This window comes from Trypanosoma theileri (assembly GCF_002087225.1).
Source record: "Trypanosoma theileri isolate Edinburgh chromosome Unknown TM35_Tth_31_V1, whole genome shotgun sequence".
NCBI lineage: Eukaryota > Euglenozoa > Kinetoplastea > Trypanosomatida > Trypanosomatidae > Trypanosoma > Trypanosoma theileri.
Window position 1 is genome coordinate 41413 of NW_021639873.1, and position 11340 is coordinate 52752.

An 11340-nucleotide genomic window follows, 5' to 3' on the forward strand; every position below is an offset into this window, starting at 1 on the left:
CCCCCGGATCAACAGCGTCTTATCTTTGCTGGTAAGCAGCTGGAGGAGGGCCGCACCCTGGCGGACTACAACATTCAGAAGGAGTCCACGCTGCACCTGGTGCTCCGCCTCCGTGGAGGTGTGATGGAGCCAACGCTGGAGGCCCTCGCAAAGAAGTACAACTGGGAGAAGAAGGTGTGCCGCCGCTGCTACGCCCGTCTGCCCGTGCGTGCAACGAACTGCCGCAAGAAGGGATGCGGTCACTGCTCTAACCTCCGCATGAAGAAGAAGCTGCGTTAAGAATGGATGGTTACACCAGTACGGGAAGCGGGGGGAAGACGAACCATATGTGTATATACGTACTTGGGTTGTAGAAGGGAAAAAGAGATGCGATGAATTGATTATCAGCTCATTGTACCTTATTTTTCTTTCTTAACTGTCAGTGGGAAATATGCCTACGTTCCTTTTCCTTGATTCTTTTGATTTATTTATTTATACGAGTTCGTTTAACGAACTCTTTTTACTCTTTTTTTGTTTTTTAATGCCATCACTCCCTCTGTGGGAGTAATGGCTTCATTTTTCATGTGATCCCTAGTTGATTTCCCTTATTTTGCTCTGTCTCTTGATGGTGTCCATGAACTATCTTTTCTTTTCTTTTCTTTTCTTTTTTTTTTTTGCTCTCTTTCCCTTTTTTGATTTTACTTATCATCCTTATGCCCTTACCTATAGGGAACGTGGCATTATGCAGATCTTCGTAAAGACATTGACAGGCAAGACCATTGCCCTCGAGGTGGAGGCCAGCGACACTGTTGAGAATGTGAAGGCAAAGATTCAGGACAAGGAGGGTATTCCCCCGGATCAACAGCGTCTTATCTTTGCTGGTAAGCAGCTGGAGGAGGGCCGCACCCTGGCGGACTACAACATTCAGAAGGAGTCCACGCTGCACCTGGTGCTCCGCCTCCGTGGAGGTGTGATGGAGCCAACGCTGGAGGCCCTCGCAAAGAAGTACAACTGGGAGAAGAAGGTGTGCCGCCGCTGCTACGCCCGTCTGCCCGTGCGTGCAACGAACTGCCGCAAGAAGGGATGCGGTCACTGCTCTAACCTCCGCATGAAGAAGAAGCTGCGTTAAGAATGGATGGTCACACCAGTACAGGAGGGAGCCATTTGGATGTTCCTTTGTAGTCATTTTGTTCTTTTATTCTTTTTTGAATTCAATATAACCTCTTTTTTTTTTCTTTCTGTTTGCTCTGTCTGTAGGTGGGTACAACAGTGGTAGTGGCGGTGTTATGTTTAATGCTGTTGCTGCTACTACTAATGATGTCCATCTGGTGATGAAATTTCTTTTTCATGTGCTTGGTGTTTTTTACGGTATGTTTCTTTGTTTTTTCCATCTCTTTTTTTTTTTTTAATAACTGAACTATTGTTTATTCTAGTAGGGGAAGCGTAGTGTATATTAACACAATTTATCCAAATCATTTTCACGCAGACCTCTTTATATACACACACATACACACATACACATACATAGGTAGAGGTGGAGGTGCCTTCTTACGTATAAGGTAGGTGTCAGAATACACCAGAAGGAAGTGGAAAAGTAAAAAAGGGAAATATACATTCACAGAGGTATACCCCCCAAACAGTAGGAAATAAAGTTTCCAAAGCTTTTCTCCTTTTTGGTTTTTTTGTTTTTCTATTGATTGGACTCCCCCTCTTTTTTGATTTTCCCTCTCTTTGTGTTTATTTTTCTTTTTTTTTTTCTTTGTTGTGTACGTATTTTCTGCGTTTCCATCGCCGTGTGCACTTCTCTATTGTAGAAGAAGAAGTGGGCCTTTAGGGAGTACGAGTGAACAGTTCTGAGGTCTCAAATATCTGCAAAACGAAAAGGGAAGAGAAAGAAAAAAGAAAAAAGAAAAAAAAATCATAGAGCAGAGAGATAATCAAAGCTCTTTGTTTTTTTTTTGTTTTTTTCCTCTTCTTATTTTTTTCCCCCCGTGTACTTCGTAAGGTCCTCTGTAGCATATCATTTCTACCAGGGACACGGCGAGCATTTTTGTGTATTATTATTATTATTATTATTATTATTATTATTATTATTATTATTATTCTCCAATTTTAGCTGATGAGTAGTGGTGATCGTGGTGAAAAAGGATCATCTGCGAGTCGCTTTTGGCGTCGTTTCCGCCAGAAGACATCTTCCTTCTGTTCTTGTTCTGGTCGTACATCTTCTGAGAGACGTGACGCAAATGGTGAGGTTATTCAAGATACTACCACTACTACTAATGATGAGAGTAGTAATAATAGTGATGGTGGGGGATCGTTTGTAGAGGTGGATATGCTTCGTTACGACCTTAACGCTGGACGGAAATATCCCGATAACTCCATTCGCACTGCAAAATATACGTGGTTATCTTGTTTTCCACTTAGTCTATTCTATCAGTTTTACAGGGTATCCAATGTGTATTTTCTCATTGTCATGGTTATTACCCTTATTCCTGGAGCGAGTCCTGTTAATCCACTTAGTAGTTTAATTCCCTTCTGTATTGTGCTCGGTGCTGGTATTTCAAAAGATCTCTGGGAAGACGGTAAAAGACGAGAATCGGATCGTCGTGCCAACAACGTAAAGGCGTACGTTTTGCGTGGAAATGAATTCGAAGCCGTGGCATCACGAGATGTACGTGTAGGAGATGTGATGCTTTGTAAACTTGGTGAAGAAGTACGAGCAGATGTATTGTTGTTGAATAGTTCTCACGCTGGTGGGGTAACATATATTGAGACTGCAAACTTAGATGGAGAAACAAATGCCAAAACAAGACGAGCAAAGCCGCAGACAATTGAAGCACTTGGAACCGTAGAAGATATTATTGATCATTGTTTACCATCTGCAAAGATGAAAGCACACTTCTTAAAACATGGTACTATGGAAAAATGGAATGGTACGGAAAGAGTTGTTGCTACGACTTCTCCAACAAAAATGCCAGATTCTCCAGATGTAGGAAGTAGATTAAAATTATCAGATTCTTTAGTAGATACCGGTCCACTCACTCCATTACGTTTAGAAAATTATAAACCCCCTGAACATGGTTTACCACAGTTTGTACGACCTCCAATTCCTGGTATTGATACTCCTGGTGTGGAGGCAAATAAAGATAATATGGACCCATGCATACACCCACGCTCAAGGACATTTCTTACCCCTGATGCGAAATATTTGGATGGACAGAATAAACATAGACGAGGTTTAACCTTTGATGAACGTTTTATGGTTGGAAGAGAAGTACCGGTGCCATCAGATATTTTAGCCATGTCAAGAAGGTATGAAGAACGATTAATGGGTCAATCGGTAAGAGCCACCGATACAGAAGGAATAGGACGTGATGGAAAGAGGAAAATATCAGGAGAAGGATCTCCAAATAAAAGTGTAACCCCAACTAAATCCACCAAGCATAATGTTCTTTCTAAGAATAATCAAGGGAAAACTCTTGATTCTAGTGGTTTTGGTAAAAGTGTTAATATGACAGAGAATGTAGAAGTAAATACAACAACAAATGGTGTTGTAATTCTTGGGGCACCACCTTGTCCAGAATTATATTCCTGGATTGGTCAATTACGAATGGGTGATGGTGAACTCATTCCTTTAGGTATTGAACAATTACTTCCTCGTGGATGTGTAATTCGTAATACAGAATGGGTTCTTTGTGTAGTATTATATACTGGAAAGAATACTAAAATGCTTCTCAACTTACAACCTAAACCAACGAAAATGTCTTTAGTAGCACGTCGTCTTAATTATATCAATTTATTTTTCTTTATTCTACAACAAGTGATGCTATTTATTATTTGTGGTCTTGCTGTGGTATGGCGAAATTCTCATTTGACACCACCAGAAGGAACACGTAGTGGTTATTCCGTTTGGTATATTCAGTGGTTTCTCTCACGTTATTCACCTAACTCTTTATTTGGACTTCGTTACCTTACCAATTTTGTTCTCATGTCATTCCTAATTCCACTTTCATTATATGTATCTCTTGAATTTAATAAAGCCATTCAAATGATTCTTATCGCTCGAGATAGAAGAATGGCTAGTTTTGATGAATTCAGTGGAGAATTACGTTTTCCAAGACCCAAAACATCTGAATTAAATTCTCAATTAGCACTTGTACGGTATATATTTACAGATAAAACAGGTACGTTAACACAGAATTGTATGACTTATGTAGGTGGATGTACGGCAACAGAGAAACATGATGAACGTGAGAGACCTGGTGCTCTTGGTGAGGCTTTTTTACAATTAGTCGGTCAACAACATCGTGAATCTGCTGGGATGGCTACAAAAGGACCAGGGGTGGCATTAACATCATCATCTGGAGAGAAACGTGTACTTCGTCCTCATCGTTCCACTTCTCCATTTGATTTTGATGAAAAGAAAATGGAATCGGAACCACTTTTTCAATATTTACGAGCTCTTTCCTTATGTCATTCGGTGGTTTGTTTTGATCGTCAAACCGTAGATGATGCGGCTGCGGCTTCTCAATCTGTACGCAATAGTCCATACCCACCTTTAGCTCTTGAGACCAGTGTGAATAGTATGCGAGTGAGTATAAATGCCGATGCGAGAGAAATGAATGTACATGAGCGATGGGCCTCACATAATCTTGGTCAAAGTCTCTCAGTTCTTCACGCCAGTACTGCCAGTGGCGTTGGTCGTTTTTTACGAGGACACACCGGTAGTGCTAGTTGGTATGTTACTCGTCATAATGATATGCATGAACATGAACGCACAGCCACCATGCCAAGGATTGTATTAGAAATGAAAGATAAATCTAAAATATATGAAGGACAATCATTAGATGAAATTGCACTGGTTACGGCAGCTCGTGATAATCTTTTCGCTTTACAAAAAAGGAATGCCACACATATGTATATACAAGCTGCAAATAAAATGATGTGTTATGAAATTATTGCAGAACTTGAATTTACGCCACAACGAAAGTTAATGAGTATTTTACTTTGTCGATGTCCTTTATTAGATGATGCCGCAGATGCGGATGGGGCAGAAAAGGTAGAAAATAGTTATCATCGTCAAAAGGAAAAGCCGGTGCAGGAGGTTCGACGGCAATCACCACCTCCACCACGTGAAATGGTACTTAATGTGTTGGGTTCGCAAAGAGGATTTCCTGTGAATACAGAAAATGGAAGTGATGAGGAAGATGAGGATGAACGTCGTCGGTCAAGAAATACAACAAAGATTTTTACCGGTGAACCAGAAGGATTAGATGAAGATGATGAAGAGGAATCTCCATACTTACTACTCGTAAAAGGAGCAGATAATAGTATGTTGGAGATTGTAAACAATAGTAATCCACGTAATGCAGAACTTAAACCTGTCTTTCAACGAGAGTTAGAGGCAATGGCAAGAGAAGGATTACGTACCCTGGTGCTTGGACAACGGTATATCACAGAACGTGAGGTATTGGAATGGCTTCCAATATTTAATGAGGCTCAATGTAGTATGCAGAATAGAAGTGAAAAATTACATAGTGCTTATGCCTTAATGGAGAAGGAAATTGATCTTATTGGTACCACTGCCGTAGAGGATGAATTGCAAGAGGGAGTTCCAGAGACATTAAAGTTTTTCCTTCAAGCAGAAATTGTGGTTTGGATGTTAACAGGAGATAAACGTGAAACAGCAGTAACCATAGCGGGTACAAGTGGTTTAGTGGACTCCGCGTATGAAAATTCTGTCGTACATTTAGATGTAGCCGATATATCTATGAATTTTGACTCTTGTGAAGCTGCAGCCGCGGATCCAACTGTACAAAGTACATTAAAAGAACAAATGGATGCCGCCGTATTAGCATGTGAAGAGGCAGATGCTATTCATAAAGGAGAACGTGTCATAGTCTTGGTAGTAGATGGTCGAACCTTAGATGTTATTTTTGGGGATAAGACTATTACAAGTGATTTCTTTAAATTAGGAACACGTTGTCGAAGTGCAGTTTGTTGTCGAATGACACCTTTACAAAAGGCAAAAGTGGTTCGTTTATTTCAAAAGAATACCCGTCACACCGCATTAGCTATTGGGGATGGGGCAAATGATGTTTCTATGATTCAAGAGAGTCGTATTGGTGTAGGTATTATGGGACTTGAAGGATCTCAAGCAGAATTGGCAAGTGATTATGCTATTCCTGCCTTTCGTTTTCTTAAACGTCTTCTTGTTGTTCATGGACGTTTCTCTCTTTATCGTGATGCTCATTGTATTCTCTTTAGTTTATATAAGAATGTGGTTCTCTGTGTTGGTCTTACCTTTTATGCCTTTCATTGTGGTTATTCTGGTATGATATTAATGGAATCCTGGTTATTAGCCCTCTTTAATCTTCTTTTCTGTGCCGTTCAGCCTCTCATGATTGGAATATTTGATAAAGATGTATCGGATGAATTAGCAGAATCCATACCTGCATTATATCCACCACTTGCCCGAGAAGAAATGTTTTTTCATACTCGTTATATTGCCAAATGGTTTATTGATGGTTTAGTAGATGGATTTGCACTTATACTAGTGTTAATGTATGTGGTAGGGGTATGGGATACACTCTATCCATACCGTAGTCCAGCCTTGGAAGATTATGGAATGATGTATTTTATTATGATGCTTCTTATCGTCAATCTCCGAGTGGCGGGATTAACCACCTGTTATAATGTTATTTTATTTGGTGTGATTGCCTATGGCTTTATTGTGATTCCACTTCTCACACTTGCCTATTCGGCTATTCCTGATTTACTTGGATCTAATTGGTGTGTGTATATTGCGATGGAGTTAATGAGTGATCCAAAGTTTTGGCTTCTTCTTCTCTTCACGGCGGGTGTATTTCTGGTCTACGGCGTGGCGGTGAATGCGTACATTGCGATGTTTTGGCCGTGGATGAATGGCGGGCCGGCAATGCGGGCAGCGTGGAACTCACCGTACAGAAAAGAACATCACGAGAGGATTTTGCGATTGCGGAGAAGAGCCGCCGCCGCTGCAGCCGCACGTACAGCCTCCTCCACACCTCCATAAGAGAGAAACTACAATTTTCTATTTAGTACGATCAGTGTTATTTTATTATTATTATTATTATTATTATTATTATTATTATTATTAATAGTAGTAGTAGTATTAATATTAATCTTGGTGGTTTACTACTTCCTTGCCTCGTTCTCTGTATATGTGGTTCATACATGTAATAATTGTATTTGTGTCTCTCTCTGTATATATATATATATATATATATATATATATATCTGTACATTTATATCTATCTATCTAACTGCATGCTTTGTTGATGTTGTTGATCTTTTTTTTTCCTTTTTCTTATTCTATCTTGTTCTTTGATATACGGTTTCTACATATATATATATAGAAAGAGGAGAATTATAATTAAAGAAAAGAACAAAAAGGAAAGAAAAGAAAAGAACGAAATCAATTACAGATGAAAAGGGAAACAAAAAAGGAGCATGGGGTATTATGTGATCTATGATGGGGAATAAAGAAAAATAATTTCAACAAGAAAAAAAAAGAAGTTAATGGATGAGAGAAAAGAAGAAAAAGAATAATAAAAAAAATAGTCATTTATGTATAAGGCATGAGATCGGCAAGATAAACTTTTTAGCATCACTTTCTTTTTTTTCTTCTTTGCAGAAATAAAGAGGAACGTATTTTTGTCGTTCAATTCTAGTGTGTACTTAAAGAAAAAAAAGTAAGAAAAAAGAAAAAAAAATAACTTTCCTATTTTACTAGTGTTGATTTCTCTATTATATAGTGAGGAACCCAATATATATATATATATATATATGGTTGGGTATTTTTCTGTAATGATGATGGAATCGGGCATGTTTTGAAAATGATATTTGTGTTGTGAATTCTCTTAAACCGGTTAACAAGAGAAATCAGAAGGAAAACAAAATAAACAGACACATATACAGAAACAATCATAATAGGAAGAACAACCGAAATGCCATTGTTATTATTATTATTACTGTTATTACTATTATTACTCCTGTTGTTTTTTTCCTTTGCTTTTTCTTTCATTTTCCATTATTCCTCTTTATTATTATTATTACTGATGTTCTTATCTTCATCATTGGTGTTGTTAATACCATTTTTCATTGTTTGTCGCGTACACACGCACACACGCATGTATAATAATATGATGTTTTTTTTTTCTTCCATCTCTCTCTTCTCTCTCTTTTATGTGCTTATATATATATATATATATATATATATATATATATGCAAGGAAAAGAAAAGAAAAGAGAATAAAATCGGTTCACGGATCTGTAAGCAATTACGGAGATAAAATAATTGTTTTTTTTTTTTTTTATTCTTTTCTTTTCTTTTTTTTTCTTTTTCCGGCTTCACAGTTGATTGAGTTTGTGCGATTCCTTTTTTCTTTTTTTTTTCTTTTCTTTTCTATAGGATAAAGCAAAGAAAAGAAGAAGAAAAGTAAGAAGGGAACAAACAAACAAAAACAAATCATTCCACCCATCCACCAAATAAATAAATGAGAATATATACTGTTTGGAATTGTACTTCTACACTTTGCTTTTTTGATTCTTTTATTTTCTGTTTATTTATTTGTTATTTTTTTTTTTTCTTTCTTTTCTTTTTTCTTTCTTTTCTTTTTTCTTTTCTTTCTTTTTTTCTTTGAAGACTTCAAGCAGACAAGTTTTTAAACTTTTGTCGTTGGGATTGACGGTTTCTTTCCCACCCCCTACGTACACACCCACAGACATATATATATATATATATATACAAACGAGAGGGGAGGAAGAATACCACTGTGATTAGACTGTAGACGTGATAAGAGAAAAGTACCGTTTACACATCATTATTATTAGAAAAAAAAAAACAGAAGCAACCCCAGGAATATATATATATATATATATATATTTATATTTATATTTATATTTATACGGGTTTAACTCTCTCTCTCTCTTTGTGTGAAGAAGAATAAAAAAATAAAAATAAAAAAAAAGGAATGTTCTCTTCCTTTATTCGCCGAACCCCTCCACTTTGTGTGGGGCCCAAATCCATTGTTGCCTTTTCTTCCTTCCACACACCCACCGCCACTCTTATGGCCGCACGACTCGCCTCCACTACTGCGAACACCGTCCCATTAGATAGACCCGGGACCATCGCAACATCATCCACTACTACTATTCATCATCATAATGATAATAATGATAATAATAACACTACTCCTACTACTACTACGATGGTGATGACTCCTCTGTACACCTCCACTCCAACCAATAATAATAATAATAATAATAATAATAATAATAATACGACTGTCAGTGCGGCGGCCACGAGTGATGGACTCCCGCTGGTGGGGGATCCGCGTGTTTGTGTTTGGCGCGACGAGGAGGCACTTCTGCGGGCGTCGATGGGGCGGCTGGCGGCGGAGCGGGAACTCGCGGCGATGCGGCGGCGGTGCGAGGAGCAACTCGAGTGGCTGCGGGCCGGACTGCGGGCGCGGGAGGGACAAGTGGAGCGCATCGTCCGGCGCGTCATCACACGGCCACCCAAACACACACGCAGACGTTCAAACAACACTACTACTAACACTACTACTAACACTAGTATGAATAATAATAATAATAATAATAATAATAATAATAATATGGATATGAATATGAATAGTGTTGCTGAGGAAGAGGTGGGGGTGGAGGATGGGGTCTGCAGAGGCGCAGCTGTAGAGTGTGTGGAGGAGGCTGCAGAAACAGAAGAGCCGATGTGGGGCAGATCAGAGGAAGAACAACAACAACAACAACAAGAAGAAGAACAAGGAGAAGGAGAAGAAAATGTTGAAGGAAATGGAGAGAAGGAAATAAATGAAGGCGGAGAGGAAGAGAATTATCATAATAATAATAATAATTATTATATGGATAATAGAGGGGATGGGACCAACACGACAGTCCCAACACCAACACCATCACCATCACCACTACCGACTCAAACACAAACCCCCGCCGTTGGGGAATCTCAACAACAGAAGGATGAGACCGCTGTGAACAAGAAGCGAAAGACCAACAATAATAAGAATAAGAATAATAAGAACAACAACAGCAGCCAAAAGAAGACTAAAGGCAATAAGAATAACAGCAAGAATAACAGTCGTCGTAGTCCTAGTCCTAGTCGTGCTCGTGGTGGTAGTAAGAGTAATGTTAGCGGTGGTATTAGAAACAAGAAGGGAAGCGCAAAGAAAACAACAGCTGTGAAGAATAAAACAGGGGCGGTGAAATCGTCTAAAAGTACACGTGGAAACACTACAAGGAAGACGACTAAAAACAACAACAACAACAACAAACATGCCTCACAAAAGAAAGTTGGGGCTGTTAAAAAGAACACCAATGCCAAAAACAAGACAAAGGGTATGGAAGCAAACAAAAAGAAGAAGAACAACAACAACCAGAACCGCAACAATAAGAAGAACAGCAATAATAATAATAATAAGAACAATAAAGGTGGGAGTCGTACAAAGAAAGCGTCTCCTGCAACTGGACGAAAGAGATAATCCAGTGAGCAAAGACGTTAGAAAAAGAAGAACAGAGAAAATAATAATTATTATTATAAATAAAAAAAACAGAGCGATGCCAATAACACCAGCTAGAAAAGTAGATATAAATATAAAGAAGAATAGAAGGTAAAGAAAAAAAAACAAAGAAGAAATAACAGATGAATTAATATTTGATCAAAGATTTTTTTTTCTCTAATTATGTCTGTTTTTTTTTTTTTTTCTCTCTCTTTCCTTATTTTGTCTTTATAATTATATGTATATATAAATATATTATTGTATCTGTATCTGTGTCTGAATCTGTATTTGTTGCTTTCATGGTCTGTGTACTGTACTGTACTGTTCTTAGTTGTAAGGAGTTGTGTGAGTGGGATATATTTCTCTGAAGGAAATTAGATTCATGTATTCTTCATTTTATTTCCCTTCACTTTGTACATTTATTTTACATAAACATTATATATATATATATATATATATATAATATTAGAATGATAATATGCTCTTGTATTTTTACATATTTTTATTTATTTTTGTACTAGATTTATGCATTTACATCACTTTTGCATGTATTTTTATTTATGTTTTTTTTTTTTTTTTTTTTTTTTTTAATCTCTCTCTCTCTCGTGTGTGTACACCATCATATCAACAGAAACAAAAAGAAAAGAAAGAAAAAAAAATAAGAATAAGAGAAAACACAGAAAGGGGTATAAGAGTGAGTGGTGGTGGTGGTGGTGGTGTATAAAGTAGTAATAATAATAACAACAATGAGAAAGGGAAATAATGGGATTTTGTATCTCTCTTTTTTTTT

The 11340-nt window shown here is 37.7% G+C and overlaps 3 protein-coding genes across 3 annotated transcripts; all 3 read left to right on the plus strand.

Annotated features, from left to right (window-relative positions):
• Positions 1-721: 721 nt before the first annotated feature.
• On the plus strand, positions 722-1108 carry TM35_000311150 (Ubiquitin-60S ribosomal protein L40; the record flags this gene model as incomplete). Its single annotated transcript, XM_029028596.1, has 1 exon — positions 722-1108. The coding sequence occupies one exon, from the start codon at positions 722-724 to the stop codon at positions 1106-1108; it is 387 nt and encodes a 128-aa protein (XP_028879995.1).
• A 990-nt stretch (positions 1109-2098) lies between these two features.
• TM35_000311160 (phospholipid transporting ATPase-like protein) lies at positions 2099-7033 on the plus strand (the record flags this gene model as incomplete). The annotated part of the gene is made up of 1 exon (XM_029028597.1): positions 2099-7033. The coding sequence occupies one exon, from the start codon at positions 2099-2101 to the stop codon at positions 7031-7033; it is 4935 nt and encodes a 1644-aa protein (XP_028879996.1).
• Positions 7034-8993: 1960 nt separating this feature from the next.
• TM35_000311170 (uncharacterized protein) lies at positions 8994-10532 on the plus strand (the record flags this gene model as incomplete). Its single annotated transcript, XM_029028598.1, has 1 exon — positions 8994-10532. One exon carries the CDS (start codon positions 8994-8996, stop codon positions 10530-10532), a length of 1539 nt encoding a protein of 512 aa, XP_028879997.1.
• Positions 10533-11340: the final 808 nt, after the last annotated feature.